Source organism: Coffea arabica, chromosome 2c, assembly GCF_036785885.1.
Source record: "Coffea arabica cultivar ET-39 chromosome 2c, Coffea Arabica ET-39 HiFi, whole genome shotgun sequence".
NCBI classification, from domain to species: domain Eukaryota; kingdom Viridiplantae; phylum Streptophyta; class Magnoliopsida; order Gentianales; family Rubiaceae; genus Coffea; species Coffea arabica.
In genome coordinates this window covers 70,251,133-70,268,050 of record NC_092312.1, presented here as the reverse complement: position 1 = coordinate 70,268,050, position 16,918 = coordinate 70,251,133, and the positions used below count along the sequence as shown (strand labels likewise).

At 33.9% G+C, this 16,918-nt stretch overlaps 2 protein-coding genes across 5 annotated transcripts; one reads left to right on the top strand and one right to left on the bottom strand.

Annotated features, from left to right (window-relative positions):
• Positions 1-5,908: 5,908 nt before the first annotated feature.
• Positions 5,909-8,099, bottom strand: LOC113724598 (putative UDP-glucuronate:xylan alpha-glucuronosyltransferase 4). The gene is made up of 2 exons (XM_027247484.1): positions 7,373-8,099; positions 5,909-6,816 (listed from the first exon to the last, which is right to left on the bottom strand). The coding sequence occupies exons 1-2, from the start codon at positions 8,097-8,099 to the stop codon at positions 5,909-5,911; spliced, it is 1,635 nt and encodes a 544-aa protein (XP_027103285.1).
• A 5,147-nt stretch (positions 8,100-13,246) lies between these two features.
• On the top strand, positions 13,247-15,966 carry LOC113727613 (cyclin-P3-1). Of its 4 annotated transcripts, none has more exons than XM_027251871.2 (4): positions 13,247-13,312; positions 13,553-13,654; positions 14,928-15,341; positions 15,450-15,966. In XM_027251871.2, exons 3-4 carry the CDS (start codon positions 14,938-14,940, stop codon positions 15,724-15,726), a joined length of 681 nt encoding a protein of 226 aa, XP_027107672.1. In that variant the 5' UTR covers positions 13,247-13,312; positions 13,553-13,654; positions 14,928-14,937; the 3' UTR covers positions 15,727-15,966. The 4 variants fall into 4 exon arrangements, with proteins under 4 accessions (XP_027107672.1, XP_027107673.1, XP_071932375.1 ...); XM_027251872.2 differs by lacking the exon at positions 13,247-13,312 and adding an exon at positions 13,399-13,417; XM_072076274.1 differs by lacking the exon at positions 13,247-13,312 and having other exon boundaries at positions 13,440-13,654.
• The last annotated feature ends 952 nt before the right edge of the window (positions 15,967-16,918 follow it).

Genomic DNA, 16,918 nt, shown 5'->3' with positions numbered 1-16,918 from the left:
CAGTAAATGACTCAGCTATCGGACTTTGTCAAGTGGCATTTACCTTGTCTTAAAGGTTAGTATATTAGACAAAAACATATTTGTTGAGAAATCAGCAAATTAATGCCTTAGAAATCTGAATTTCAGGTATGCAAGAGATTTAACATTGTGAACATTGGGAACTTTCTGGCAATGTAAAGGGCTACTCGGAATGCAAATGTTGCTGGCTTTTCCATGCTTTTAAGTAGCTACCGTTGGGAAACTTGTACCCGAAAAGAATAAGAGAGGGGATCTCTAACTTTGATCCTGTGGATGATGTCTAAGCTAGCTAGCCCCTTGAGCTCATTCCCAACTCACCGTCTTTGGCAAAGCTTCGAAATTCTTAATGCTGAATCCTCACAGCCAAATTTATTTGTTCATGGATTAGACACTATTTTTTTTCAAATTTTTTCCTAACAATGGAGGGGCGGAGATTCAAAAAGCGCTGAGGGGTTGGAGGATTAGAACTCAGAACCACTACATTCTGGGATCTCAATCTTGGATTTGACACTATTTACTTGTCCTAAACAATAAGCAAAATTACGGTGCCTTAGAAACATGAATCTAAATAGCTGTGTGTCAATAAAGGAATTTTTCAACTCATTATATTAATTTGCTGCGAGTTTCCATTTCTCTGATTTCTTGTGAACATCAATAACTAAATCCTATCTGATTTGTTCCAAATGTTTTTCTAATTTTTTTTCCCATCTCGGTTTGATTTGCATTCCATGAAAAGATGCATCCCATCTGCTTCTGAACAACCATTATTCATTAATTTGACCTTAATGAATCAAATACCTTCTATCTATAAAAGTACGCATAATAGAAATCAGAAGATCATAAACTAATCTAATGATACTTGCATAATTCTGGGAGCCATGTAACGCTATGCATAAATTTTTTTTTTTTTTTGGGTGGCACAAACGTAGTTATGACTAGAGTGCTGAGTAAGATAGAAATGAAAAATATAGGGAAAGATTTTGGCTTCAAAGTTGGCTTGGAAACCATTTCCAGATTCCTACTAATCTTCTGTTGATCTCTGTGGATTAAGTTTCGAGAGTTCTCGTGCATCAGCACTACAAGAAAAATGATGGAAAAAGATTTATTACTTCGCATAGAAAAGAATTTGGGACCGAAATTTCTCTCATTGATGGTGTGATCTTTATATATAGCAAGTCAGCCATGAGTTGTTATTACTGAAATTGTAGATTTGATTTTAAAACGTGTGGGATAAAGGAATTTTAATTTGATCCAGACAACTTTTTTGGAGATGGAAAGAAAGGGATTAAATTAATCTAATTACCATAACAGAAAACTTTATAATGAACCACATGTCTATCGTGCATGAAAGGTCTAGGTGTATTCAGGGTAGGATAATTTCTCCATTGATAAGGAACAAGAAAAGATAGTTTGGACAAGTTTATGTAATCAAATCCAAAGGAATATAATTTGGCCTAGCCTTTACTAGAGGTTATAAACCATTAAGCATTCAATATTTGTAGTATCGAAGAAGTAAACCAGAAAAACAAAAACTGCAGCATGTTTTTTTTTTTTTTTTTTCAGCAATGGTAATTTTTGTATTGATAGACAAAAGGATACACACTTATATGAGCAAAGGCTCAAGTAACAACTATACACAAGTGTTAGACACACTGAGGATTGATCCATTCCTCATCCTGAAATATGCCTAAGGCATAACCACTAATCAGTTCACATCTGGAGTCTAATCTCCTATCTAAACAAAAGGAGCATTTCAGAAATAAAGCTCTTAAATTGTTAATATCATCAGTCAAAGTAGCCAGTTTGATATCCTTGGCTATTCCTTCCGTTAGCCCTTTCAACAGCTGAGAGCTGGGTATGTAGACTGTAATTTTCTGCCATTGCTGTTGTCTGGCCTTTATAATGGCCATCTTCACAGCTTCAGCAACATTCTGCAACTGATTCCTTGCTTTCCTGTCAATAAGTGCCCAGGCTGCCACCAGCTGCTGGTTGAAGTTAGTTGCTATAATCCCTGTGCCAATTCTATTAGTTGATTCATGCACTTGAGTTGAGATTCTAATCTGCATTTCATCACTTCCTCCCTCCTCTGGTTCTTCCTCCTCTTTATCTCTTTCAGCACCCTCAGGGGTCATATTCTCTATGCTCCAAACTGTTGCTTGCTCATGCCATTCTTGTTGAGCCTTTTTGACTGTTTTCCATGGATGTTTACGTTTTGCATTAAACTTCCATTCATTTCTCCTCTTCCATATTTGCCAAAGGATGTTCACAGTTAGCTCTATATGTTCCCTGCCCTCTATCCTACATAAAGCATCCAGCATAGCTGTCCACCAAGTTGTGAAATTTCCAGTCTGATCAGACAAGCCATCCCACTGTACTGGTGCCATCTTCCAAACCTCTTGAGCTCTGGTACAATGAAAGAACATATGCTCAGTTGACTCTTCCTTTTCTCCACAACCATCACAGATTGGATCACCTTGGTGTGTTCTTTTAAAGACCAGGTCGTTAACTGGTAACATACCATTTAGACACCTCCAAATGAAATGTTTTAACTTACTTTTTATCTTCAGTTTCCACAGCCACTTCCATTGTTTCCCTTTGGAATTTGCTGAGCTTGTTTCTGCTTGTGGGATAAAGGAATTTTAATTTGATCCAGACAACTTTTTTGGAGATGGAAAGAAGGGGATTAAATTAATCTAATTACCATAACAGAAAACTTTATAATGAACCACATGTCTATCGTGCATGAAAGGTCTAGGTGTATTCAGGGTAGGATAATTTCTCCATTGATAAGGAACAAGAAAAGATAGTTTGGACAAGTTTATGTAATCAAATCCAAAGGAATATAATTTGGCCTAGCCTTTACTAGAGGTTATAAACCATTAAGCATTCAATATTTGTAGTATCGAAGAAGTAAACCAGAAAAACAAAAACTGCAGCATCAACTCTACGAATTTTTCTCCTAAAGCCATCCCAAAATTGGACTTGAGAAATTGTTTGCTGTCCGAAATTCCAGTAGATCATATGACAGTCGAATTAAGTCTTTTAATGCTACGCAGGTACGTGACACTGATCAAGAATTAGTCCCCCAAAAAAAAAAAAAAAAAACCTCTAGAGCTGTCGTTAAAGATAAAGCAAAATAGTAATCCAAATAATCATTTTCCATTCAGTTCTTGAATACTCGGCAAGACACTTTGCTCTGTGAAATAAAGGGCAACAAAAGTTGCCTTGGAACTGCCAACTCTTATGGTAGTTCGTTCTTGAATTTAGGATGCCACCATCCCTTTACATGACAACTTGTTGGAGCAGCAGGGTGATCACTTGGTTGTAAACAAAGATCAAAGGGTAACAAAGTTGACAAGGAAAAAGATCAAAGTGTATGAGATATATTCATGCAAGATGATTGTTCATGATATTTATGTGTCCGTCAATTGCCAGATTAAGTATGCATACATGACAGATCAATGAGCCAATTAAGTTCTAGTACCATTATGAATTTTTGGCCTAAAAGGTTTAGATTTTTATCCCACTTGGTACGATCATAGTGGAAAATATTTCTCATTAGACAATTTGAGGCTACCTATACCGTTATCATACCAAGGATGATAGCATGGATCCCAAATAAATAATGGTATTAATTGGGACAAGCAAAATCAGAGTTGTATTACTTTTATTATTTCCTTGTCTTATAACATTCTTAGATGGTTCCTCTATTGACGCTTGAATAACCACCAAGTCACTGATCAGTATTAGACAAGAACAATCTTAGTTCGATGGTAAAATTTGTAATAAATTTGGAAACCTAATATCTTATACGATTTTCAGTAATAAAAAAGTACTTTCTAATTATATTGTTTTATCCTATGATAATAGCAAACAATTTAGGATGAGGGTTACTTTTAGGAAATTATGTTCAGACAGAAGTCAAGTGGCTTTTTTTTTTTTTTTGGAGGGTCAGGTTGGGTTAGAGGGATGAAAATAAAGAAAGTAGCTATTTTTTTTTAAATGCTTTTTGTTACTTCATTCTCTATGGATTGCCATTTTTCCTTAAAAAGTTTTTACATTTTTCATAAATATATTTTCAATCATACTTTTATTTCACATACATCAAATCACTTTAGTACATTTTTTTACAAAAGATTTAGAAAGTAGCAATCTAAACGGGCTCTTAGTTTTCCTCTCTATCTCTTTTTTATTTTTTCCCATGTTTTGTCCTTTCAAATTTGAAAATATCTTCCATGAACTTTCTAAAGTTTTTTTTTTCTCCACAATTTAGTCCTTATCTAATTGTATATGTTTCCTAATATATGCTACCATGTAATCTATGAAAAAAAATTATGTAAATAGAGACATCATTTAGATAAAAATGGAAATAAATTAGAATCAATGAATGATCTAGCAAGAGCAGACTTAAATTGGTCATCTCTATTTTTACTTTGAAAAAAAAATATTTACTTGAATATTCTAATGCAAGTGTGACTTCAGATGTCTAATGATACAAAGTGGAAATCCAACTCTTAAGAATTCGCTCAAAATTAAGATAAAACATAAAGTCTTCACAAATACATCGAATTTTTAAAATGGTTTCAAGGATAGAAAATATCAAGTTCCATATGTAATTTAGTCATTTATCTTAAATTCAATATTACAATTTTTAGGCATAACATCCTAAGAATTTAATAAATTTTAATGGGCAAACTGAGGAAAGGACATTGGCAGGCAGCAGTGGACAGTAACAGTTTTGGGCCAAAAGTGAAAACTCTTACTTCCCTGACAATAACTCACAGTTTTTTGTATGAGTGTTTCGATAAATGAACTCTGCGAAGACACTTCAAAAGCCGGCAACTTTTGAAGTGCTCCGCAGCACTTAACTACTAAACCCCCCAAACCCCCCCAAGCGATGTGGGAACTGAACCCTACAGGGTGCCCCGCTACTAAGAGATAAAGACCCCCCAAACTCCCCGTATTAGGTTTTTTCCCTGACAACCCTTACTTGTTAGACTGCTTTTCGTATTTGGTCAGAAGGATTGCACATTAACCGATGAAATAGCCCAACAACATAATCCCAATTTGGACAGATAAAATGGATTAGGCCCAGTAAACTGCATAGTTGGCTCCTGTCAAGTCCCAGCACAAGTACTCCACGTCAAGAGATGGGCTGGGTTAATGATCCAACACACTTTACTGGACACGCGACAACAAGCAGTTGAATTGCAATTAGTTTATTTAAAAATTAAATATAAATATATATGCATTTACTACTTATTTGACAAATTAAACCACTTTATATGCTCATACCATAACAAAGAATCATTTATTCTCAAAAAAAAAAAAAAAAAAAGAATCATTTGCATTGTATTTCAACTAATTAGACTTTCTGGCAACAAATTTAATTTAAAAAATTAAGACTCATTGTGTCTTTACCTATACATAGAGTGAAAGATACGGATAATGGCCTGAAAATTGAACATCATGAACATGTTTCTATGGTTCAAAAAAGGAAATTTTCACAGCACATTGTGGGATGACGAAATTGCCTCCTAATGGTCTACCATCACTAATTAAAACCCTATTTGAAAACCCAATTCAGTATTTAAATTTAATAAATTCAGATCTTAACATGTTCAGACATGTTTGATAATCAAAAATTGAACATTTGAATTAATTAAGTGGTACTGAATTTTCTAGACAAAACTTGCTTTCAAAAATAAATAATAAACTATTCACTTATCACTGAATATTATATACACCTAAATATATTAGTTTTAATACTTAATAATTCAATAAATTAATAGATTCAGATTTCAGATTTCAGCAAATGGAATTCCATGTAGAACAAGAGGCATGAAATCCCAAATTGGCGAAATCTTACAAATTATACATGTGCAGATATTTAGGCGTGCATTCTTGGATCTTTCACCCTAATTTCCCAATGTCTATCAGGCAAACTTGCATTCCTAGCTTTACCTCTCCACTTTTTTATTCTTGCATCCATTCTTGGACTAAGCTCACAATATGGTCTGAGCTTCTTAGGCATTGCATCATAAACTTGCCACCATTTCTCATGAGCCAAGTCACTAGCAAACTTATGAAACCCTACCACATCCCAATTACAATCATAGTCTTTATAGCACATCCATGGCTTCACTCCTAGATAATGAATGGTATACAAATTCATGGGAATCTTAGGTCTGATCAAATCATAGGTATTCCCGAAAAACTTGAGAAAATTAACCCTTCCAGGCCATCGATGCCACCATGTAAATACTTCATTAAGGAACCCTTGATCACCACCATTATATGAAGCCATTGTGAATCTTTTGCCCATTACTACTTGAAATGCACATTTTGATGGCTCCACTAACATTAGGCCAGAGTTGAAAATGTGCCCATTGTTCCCAACAGCTGATAGTTGTGGATAAACAAAGAATTCATCTAAGTTCCTGAGAACTATGAAATCAGAGTCTATAAAAATGATCTTATCATATTCAATAAGATGCCATATTCTGAGCTTGCTGTAATTCCACTCGTTATAGGCACCTTTCGCGGCATGAGGACTTCGAATTCTTGTTATTCGCTTGATTTTCCAACCAGCAGCCTTCAGTCCTTGCAGGGATTTTTTTGAGATGGAATCATCAGCTAGTAATACGAGGTCTTTGGTTGAGTTGGATTGGATGATGCTTTGAGCTAAAGCTATTGCACCACAAACATAGGCTTCTGAAGAGTGGAGAATAGTTACATAGGCTTCTCTTGGCTGGCACAATGCATCGTTAAGTGCATATCTTCGCCACCCTTCTTGACCTACAGATATTCTTTTTCATGTAAATAATTTTTATTGTATACCCTATTGAACTTTAATCTCCTTTTTTTTAACGTAATTATAGCGAACGAACATTTCAATCAGGATTATTGAATTTTCTCTATCATGTAGTAGACAGAAAACACAAATAGATGACATAATAGCAATTGTCGCCTGAATTGGTGAATGTAGAAACCATTTCTCAATCAGAACTAAATATGTTTATATTTTTGGTAAGAAAAATTTTAAATAGTTGATAAGACGTTTCATCTATAATCAAGAGGTCACAAGTTCGACCAACAGGGTAAATAGAATCACTATTGATGCTAAGAAAGAAAAAAAAAATTTAATAGAATCAACAATCATGCATGCGTTTTTAATGTGAGCACCATATTCCCAAAGGATAGCACAAAATAACTCGGGAAAATGAAAGAAATTGGCATTAAATGGATTTATTTAATATTTGCACCTGTTTCACCCTATGCATTCCCTGAAACAATTTTGGTCATTTAGATCAAAACTTAATACAAAATTCCTAAACTAAGCAAAGAAACTTACCTGATTCTGCGAATGGACGAGCAAGCTGGCACGTTCCAACCGGCATGAGCACCTTCTGTTTGAGCCTTCTCAAGTCCGGCCTATAAATCGACCAAGCCCCGTCATCCCAAAACAAGTCATCACATCGAAAAATTTCCCACATTGGACTACAAGATCCTAAGAACACAACGAACTTCATTTCATACTCATGGTACTCAAAGCTACTTCTTACCAATAAATTAGCAACCACTAAATTCACTTGCAACCTAAATACATCCCTAATCCCCATGCCCTTTTCTGCTCCAATAGGGCATGGAATACTAGCCACGATTACATCAAACTCCCCATAATCATTGTACCGTGGCATAGGAATTTCCGGGCATTTCTGTTCTTCAGGATTATCCTCATCTATCCACTCAGGAAATAAGTGACCCCATTGAATATGATCAGCAGCCCGATCAAAATTTACCTTCACAATCTCAGCTTCTCCTTGCATAAATGCTGATCCAATGTCTTCACTTGTCTCATTGTTTACGTTAACTAAACCAACTCTTATCCTTTTTTGTGCTAGCTCTTGGGCTATTATTCGATACCATTCTGGATATCTAACAGAAACAGAGTTGATGTTTTTTCTTGGAACTTCAATCTTCCAGCGAAAACTACGGAAAATGATGAGCAAGAGAGTTAGAGAAAGAAAGGTGAGGGAAAGAGTTGTGAAGGGTTTTCTCTTTGAGGGCTTAGAACCCATTTTTCGGCAGCTTGTCACGTTTGATTTGTTGTGTCCAAATATAAGGAAGATAGATGTATTGTATATATTGGTTTAGGAGCAAAGAAGACATTGCATGACTGCACGTTCTATTGATAATTTGTAGTTGTACATTTGTTTGAAAGATTCACACGTCTCTAATGCTTGTGGTTCCATTGTTTGTTTATTGATCAGTCAGAAGATAATGCATTCTCTTCAACTAGTTAATGATTGGGTTGGTATGCATAAATAATGCAAGGTTGTATATGTTGAGTGGAAGGATGGTTACTAATCTCTACTTCATGAACAAGACGCAATCTTGCTTGCTGGTGTGGTACAACACAAGAAGCCTTCACGTCTTAATTCAACTTCTTCGACATGGAAAAATGAAAATTTTATTGCACAGCTTAGAACAAGCACCTTTACATAATTGAAAATGAATTGCTGTGGGTGCAAAATTCTACGGTTGCAATAGAGCTCTTCATTTTGTTTTGTTTTTAATTATCTATTTAAAAATAAGTAAAAGGTGAAAATGGTCACTAAATTATCTAAAATGGCATGGTTTGGTCACTGATTTTTTTTTTTGGGTCAAAAAGGTCATCGAATTCTTTAAAATGAGCCTTTTGGGTCATTCTATGCTAAATCAATCATAAATGACCAGTAATTTAGGACATTTTTGTCCTTGAAAATCTATAATAACAAGTCAAATGTGCTTCTTTCTAGTTGATTTACTAGATAAATTGGACGATATGACCCAAAAAACCCATTTTAAGGAGTTGATCTTTTGGGTCATTCTATGTTAAATCAATCATAAATGACCAGTAATTTAGGACATTTTTGTCCTTGAAAATCTATAATAACAAGTCAAATGTGCTTCTTTCTAGTTGATTTACTAGATAAATTGGACGATCTGACCCAAAATACCCATTTAAAGGAGTTGATCTTTTGGCAAAAAAAAAACTGGACAATAAAAAAGTCCATTTTAAGGAATTGATCTTTTGGCCAAAAAAAAAAGAAAAAAGTGACCAGACCGTGCAGTTTTTTTAGTTTAATGATCATTTTGGCCATTTACTCTTTAAAGATAGTTTTCTTTTTAATTTCATGCACATTCTTTGTACTCATAAGACACTCGTTAAAATATATTTCAGACGTTATATTTTTGAAAATATAAGATTAATTAGGAAAAGTATAAAAATACAATGGAAAGTATGCAAAATTAAATAGGGAAAATATAGAAATGCAAAGAAGGATAATAATTGTTAGTATATGTATATGTATGATAGGTTAGATTAATATTAGGTGTGTTAACGAGTGCCCTGAGAGCACCCTTCAGAAAAACCCTTCTTTTATTTCTTCTAAAAGATTCAAAAGTCAGATGACCAATATCTAGATATCAATTAATTGGAACGCCGCTGGATAACATTGGATAACATTTGATTCTTGAGTTTCTTAGGTTAGGTCTTGATACTGATTAGGGATGCAATGATTTTAGGCAAATTCTTTCAAATATTTCTGTACGGATTTTGAAGAGGCAGCAGCCATTGATGTTGGATGCTACTCGTGGTTTTGGTCTTAGCCGTGAGAACGGCACATTCACATAGAAACAGGAGTTAAGTTAAAAAAATGGGGAAAAGCAAAAGGTAAAGGAAAAATAAATTAGAAAGAAAACTAAAGCACTTTTGAACTATCAATATCTTCTGTTTTACTGCTTTAAAGGTGTTTTTCGGTTAATTATTAATGTTTGGTTGATTGTTTTTGCCAAGCTTTAAGTTAAGTCGTTATATTGTTAAATATGAAGTCATCATTAATCACAAATGAGTGGTTGATGTGATGCCACATGTAAATTTCAACATGCTATTGCAAGTTTCACTAAAAACAATTGTGATACTAAATTTAGTACTACTAATGGTAAGTTTCTTTTGTACAAATCAAGTAAGTTACATAATCTATAAAACTTACTCTTTAAACAACAAATTTTACTATTTTTTTAGCAAAAATTACCACTTTTTTTTTTACCAAAATTTATCTTTTTTTTTATCCAAAACTTACTATTTTTTGTAGCAAAACTTATTATTTAATTAACAAATTAAAGATAAAAGGATTCAAATGAGTGTATACTCCAACAATAGGCTGCATATTCAAAAAAGAGGAAGGAAAAAAAGGAAAGAAAAATCACTTTATGATCAAAAAATGGACTGTTTTAATTTTAATATTCTAAATAAGTTGAATTTGCTCACCTATTGTTAGTCGATGTCCAATCACAATTTGAATAAAATAATTTAATTTGTAATGTGTTATATGGTAGAGTAATTATAAACTTATTCATATAACCAGGAAAAGATATTCATGTCCAATATATCAAAAATCATAATATAAAAAATAAAATAGAACTAACTCATTTAAAATAATAAATAATTTAATTTGAATGGTTCTTTTGGTTTTATACTTTCTAAATATACTTAACTTTGTATTTTAAAAATAAAAGCATCAATTTTAGTTATTTTTAAATAAATTTGAATTGAATAGTGTCAATTTTTCAAATGATGGTTTATAATTGAATCCATACTCAACTTCAAAATTAAAGATGTATATTTTGAAGCAAAAGAGAAAAATCCCATAACTTGCAATTTGGTTTGCATTTTTAAAAAAATACTTAACTTTATCTCTCATTATATAAAAATACAAAAACCTGAAAAATTGATCACAATGATTGCACGTATAGGCCTTTAGAAATGTAATTAAAAATCTGATAATATCTTATAAAACCCTTAACAATCACAAAAACTAAAAAAATATTTAGAATATAAAAATAACATGACAGTATTACATATTTACATATGAATAATAGAACAAGGATATACAAAATAATTAATAAAACTCTAAGGTATTTTTAGTTATTGGGTCGAAGGCTTTTCTTCAAGCCTATTATGGACAAATTTGGGTGGATATATACAAATTAAGTAGATCTAGTTTAGGATCAAATATTTTATACCTTTCCTTAAACTATATTATTTGTTTTTATTTTTGGTATGACTAATGGTGTTTTCACTTTTTTTCACCAAAAATAAAGATTTTAAATAAGAAATTTCATGTTGAAGGGCTAGTAGAATTTTATTTTTGACTTAGTGATTTCAAAATTTAGGCTTTATTAATGGTACCATTATTTATTCGATTTGGTTAACGGGTACTTGTTGAGAGTAGTTTCAACTGTTAGTTGTTTTTAAAAAGTATAATTAATTTCAAAAGGTGTCTAAATACATGCGGATAATTAATAAAAATCTTGATTTTTTTTAATCCACAACCAATGAATATTATTTCTTTTTTGTTTTCTATATAATTTAACCTTTAGTTAGGATTTTAAAATTGAACTATAAATTATTATTATTATTATTATTTCCTTTATTACTTTTAGTAAGAATGATAATGTCTTCTCTTTATTTATCCATCAGAATCTGACTTGACAAATGAATCATTAAAGAAGTAAAAAAACTAAATTCAAACTATAAATGGTTTCTTTAATTTAGTTCATTAATCATTACTTATTTATAATTTCCTTGATTTGGTCTTCTATACATTGAATTGTGCATAGTTATTTATAGTAAATTTAACCAATTCTAAAGATTTTTTTCTTAGTTTTGTTTTATAGTAATTAAATGGCCAAACTTATTTTTGTTAAGATTAATAAAAGACTAAAAAAGTAACCAATCTCAAACACGAGCATATTCTACTTTGGTAAGGTTGAGAAAAATTGAAATTCATATTGCAAAATCATAGGCACTCTTTCCTATTTATGATATGCCACGTTTGGAAGATTCTGCTTTAGGGACTAAACTAATAAAGAACATATTTAATTAGAATGGATCTAAACAAAAGGTAGTAATGATAGTATAAATGGCAATCCCCAATTAATTCATCTAATAGTAAAATAGTGGGAGAGTTTGAAATTTTGAATTTAAGATAGTGATAAAATTAGTCATAACTCGCTCTTTCAAAGTTTTTAATTGGACTTCATGTGTTAAAAAAATAATTTAAAAAAAGAAAAAGAAATGGAGGGTTTAAAAGCTATTCAAGGGGTCTACACTAAAAACTCCCTTAGTAATACACATACAAACACACATATATGTATATGTATGCATATATACATATATATATATATATATATACACACATATGTGTGTGTGTTGTGTATGTATATGCATATGTGTGTATGTGTGTGTATACATATATATATATACACACATACACGTGTGTGTATGTATATATATAATATATGTAACTTTAATTCATATAGAAACTTTTGGGCAGATGATGATTGAGACAACTAATACAAAATCTTTTTTAAGTCTACATAATGTTCTCAATTCTACTGCCTTCTACCCGTGAGATGATATGATATCTTTTCCAGATTCCATCACATGGAGAATATGACTGTGTGTGTCATTCTCTCTTCTGCTTTTTCTTCGTCTACATTGGCTTCATTTTCATTTGAAATTGATGGAAACCTTCTTCCAATCAGGGGGAATCTATGGAGGCCTAAAATTTTATTTCAGGAAAGGCATCCTACTCATTTAAAATGTCAATACAAAGCTTACAAGTCCGAGCTACTGAACCCTTGTTATCCACAAATTTTAATGATCCAACCCCTTTTATCATAACTTTGCTGAAAATCGTTCAGCAGCAATTGATTGATGGTAAAAGAAGACTTTTAGTCGTGCCCTCCCTCGAAGCACAAGTTAAGCATCTTGGTGACTCATCTCATCACCAAGAATTTATGTATATTCTCCCTGCTGAAAGGTAAAGAAATGGTATAGCTCTCCCATGACAAAGGCATTTGTACTTTTTGTTCCTGGGGGCTGGAGACAAAGGGAAAGAGAGAGGGCCGGAGAGAAGCATCAAGCATCAAGCATCAATAATATCAGTAGATATAGACCGACATTCCCCTCACGTAGCAAACTAGAATATTTCTCAATTCACAGCAAAAGTTAAGGGGCATACAAATAATAAAGTTAATGGCCAACAATTTGGATATCAAATCTACCAATACAGTAACATCTTTAACCTTTTCAAGCCCGACCTTATCATTCTCTTTGACTAGTGGTCATAGCTATGTTTCAATAAATCTGATTGCATATTTTAAATTCCCACCCCTTTTAAGAATAGCACTAAAGGCTCATTTAGCTAAAGTGGCTCTAATTGTTTTTGAAAGAACACAAGCGGTAAGCATTAGAAGTCGTTTCTTAGTCCATGATGCCCCCTAGATTTTAGGCTAGGGTGGGGGGTAGCTACTAGCTAGTTGGCGCCTTATATCTGCAAACTTTTTGGTGATTCTATGAGAATAATAATATATTTGTACTATTCTTTTGCTCTCTTTGCTTAAGAAAAAGCTGTGAGGTGTTTGAAGTAAGAAACAGGAGAGAATGATCACCTGAACTTCTCTTCTTTACTCTATTTTGCAGGTCTTTAGCTACATTCCAATTGTTTCTTAAGCTTTAGCAAGGAGAAGATCGTCTGCTTCCAAAAAAAAAAAAAACCCAAGGAGAAGATCGTCATACTTCTTGGTACAGCTGTTTAAGCCTTTCTCTGATTTATATACTATGCTTCTGCTTCTGTTTCTCATACTTTGTTCTGTTCTTATTTTCTGAACTTGCAAGATTGATTCTTGTAGATATGTAGTGAGTCTTTAAGAAGCCTACTTGTAATTATGAATATTCATGGCTGTTGCCAGGAGCCTGTTAATCCTGCTTCTCTAATAATGGCTGTTGATTATCTGTCCATGTTAATTCGAATTGTTCCACCAATTGCTTAAGCAAGATTAGCATAATATGTAAGTATGAGTGTGAATTGGGCTACATTGAGTCGAACACCGTAGTGGTCAAGCTTGGATTTGTATCGATGACAGGCTTGAAATTTTGTGTTTCCTTTGTCGATATAGTCCCAGAGATTTGGATTTAACATGATGTTTTTTTTTTTTTAAGTATCCTCCTTCTTTTGTTTAGAGTAGCGGGTAGTTCAAGTTAAAAGTATCTTCCTCACTTTGAAGGATGTTTCCTGAATCTCTGTAAGAATTTCTCTTTCTTAGTTGTTCTAAGCTTTGATTATGACTAGTGACTTTGCTTCTACTGAAACTGTATGGTGTTACAGATTGACCTTGATCATACTTCCTTTTTTTCCCTATAAAAATCCCGATGTATTACTAGCTTGTTCTACCTATATTGTTACAAAGAGAGGTTGTATACATACTCAAGAAATCATGAGATACAAGACCACTTCAACAGGTGCCTTTGCAACCTGTTGCCGAATTAATCATTGAAAAACAGGAATCAGAGATTACTCCGAAATGCATATGCTGACAAATCCTAGTAGTATGCACATTTCCTGACAAAAAGGACTACTTTTGGTAGGAAATCTTATTGCTGGTGACAGTGATATTACTCCTAGCCTGCTACTTTGCAGTAACTTTGCTGAACCAAAGGTACAACCATGATTTTCCATGATTCCTTTACCGTCCAGCTTCAAACTGTTGCCATGGCATCATCATGGCAATTCCTTCTATCTAGACTCAGATATCCCAGCACTGTACAAGGAATCTGGAGCCTGAATTTGTCAAAGCTTTGACTAACTAAAGGCATGCATGGAAAGCGCTGCAAGTAATAATGAATATTCCTTGTCAAAATTCACGCGCTGGCATAACATGATTTGACCTGATATCAGACGTGAAAATGCACAACAGAATTGACTCTTGTCTCCCTGCTTTTTTTGAAAATCTTGTTCCTGCTTGATTAAGTTTCAAAATAAAATCAGGGTTCTGATGCCCGGCTAATACAATTGCAGCATTGGCTAGATGGGAGCACAGGCACACAACGGCAGATCTTTTGATCCAAAAGTTTGCTCAAGTGTAGGAGGAGGGGAGGAATATGACAACGGAACTTTAGAGCCTCCAAGAATTCTGGCAATTCTTGCTTCAACACTGGAAAAATCCATCCTCAAGAATGAAAAGCTACTGAAAGCAACAAATGTGAAAGATGTCATTACAATTTTCCATGGTTTAAGAGCACCTGCATTGAGCATTAGGCAGTATATTGAGCGCATATTCAAGTATGCCAACTGCAGCCCCTCTTGCTTTGTTGTTGCATACATCTATATGGAGAGATTCCTCCGTCAGACAAATGGTTACTTGACATCCCTCAATGCTCACCGGCTTCTGATCACCTGCTTCATGCTGGCTGCCAAATTCGTCGAGGACGAGTAAGTACGCATTCACAATGTTCAATCCGAATATCTCACCACTATTTAACATTTTCCCCTCAAATAGAATGTTTCAGTGATTGTGTCATGTCAAAATGACTGTTGCAGGTGTTACAACAATGCATATTATGCAAAAGTAGGAGGAATAAGCACAACAGAAATGAACAGGTTGGAGACGAAGCTGTTGGTTGCCATCGATTTCAGGCTGCACGTGAGTGTCGAGACATTTGATGATTACTCCTTTCGACTAGAGGATGAGGCTTCAAGGGAGCAATACAGAATCGAAAGGCCTTTTCGACTGTGTGGACTGGGAAAAGGTTCTAACAGCAAAGACGGCTCTGGCTTTGCACCCAAAGCAGCAGGATGTACTTGCAGAGCCACCTAAATAATGCTCTTCTCAAACATATCCGAGTGAATTGAGGAGGAGAAACTGAAGGTTATGACTTCAAACTCCTTTCAAACATATTGAGAAATTGGAGATGTTCAATGTAATTGAGAAAATCATGGTTAAAATGTAAGCTCTAGTTGGCCTGCTTCCAATTGAACTTCTGAAGCAGAAACTATTATGTTTCAGGGCCTCTTGCACTAACCACAGACTACTGAACAGCTTGTTTCCTTTTCTTTCCTTTTTTTTGTTTTTTTAACGCCCTTTTCCTAGAAAATTCAATTTGTTACGATCTGATAAAGAACTTGAGTGCGTCTTAAGTCTAAACAACAATTCTCTTGGGCGAGTGCGACTGCACCAATAATCGCACCAGAAATGCTGGAATCTGACGGTCAACGGTTGCACAGATTACCGTGGAATTCCCAGACGACATCTGATTTCATTCGGATGCATCCCAGGAGAAGCTAACAATATATTGATAGAGAGACCCACCAGATAAACTCAAGAAGCAAATCGACAGAACATGGAGGTGTCTATGATTTCTCCATTTCGCACCTTAGATCCTTTTTTTTTTTTTTTAAATTAAAATAAACCAAACGATAAAAAGAATAAGTTGAAACCGATTACCAGAAGAGGATGAAAATTTAGTGGTTTTTCAACTTCAAAATTTCAATAGTTTTCAATTATAGCTTTTATCCAGGAGGAGGCACCACCTTCCAACAAACAACTTTGGCATCCAGGCTTTTTCCATGTATGTGAATTTTGTACCATCCAGAAATTCAATTCCAGGGAGCTAAAATTCTTAGGGACCAATTCAATTTGCTGTACATTAATTAACGGGGGTACACCAATCAACAAGAAATTAAAAGGGCACAGTGAATCTTGCCAATCAAGCGATAGAAAGATCCACTTCCCTTGGTTTGATCCAAAGCAACTATCAAATAAACTTGGCGTAAAGAAAATTCTCATCCACTTTCCCCTATCTATTCAATTACTCACCATCATGAGTCTGATATACAGCTGTTCCCACCTTATCTACACAAATCAATCACACAGCTACGCATTACTACACCAATTCAGAAGAGTTTCCCATGTTTATTATTGAGCATGGCCACCTTCATTTCCAGCGAAGTAGGGAAAACTCAGAAAACTCTCAAAAGTGAGAGAGGCAATGCCTAGATCACAAGGAACA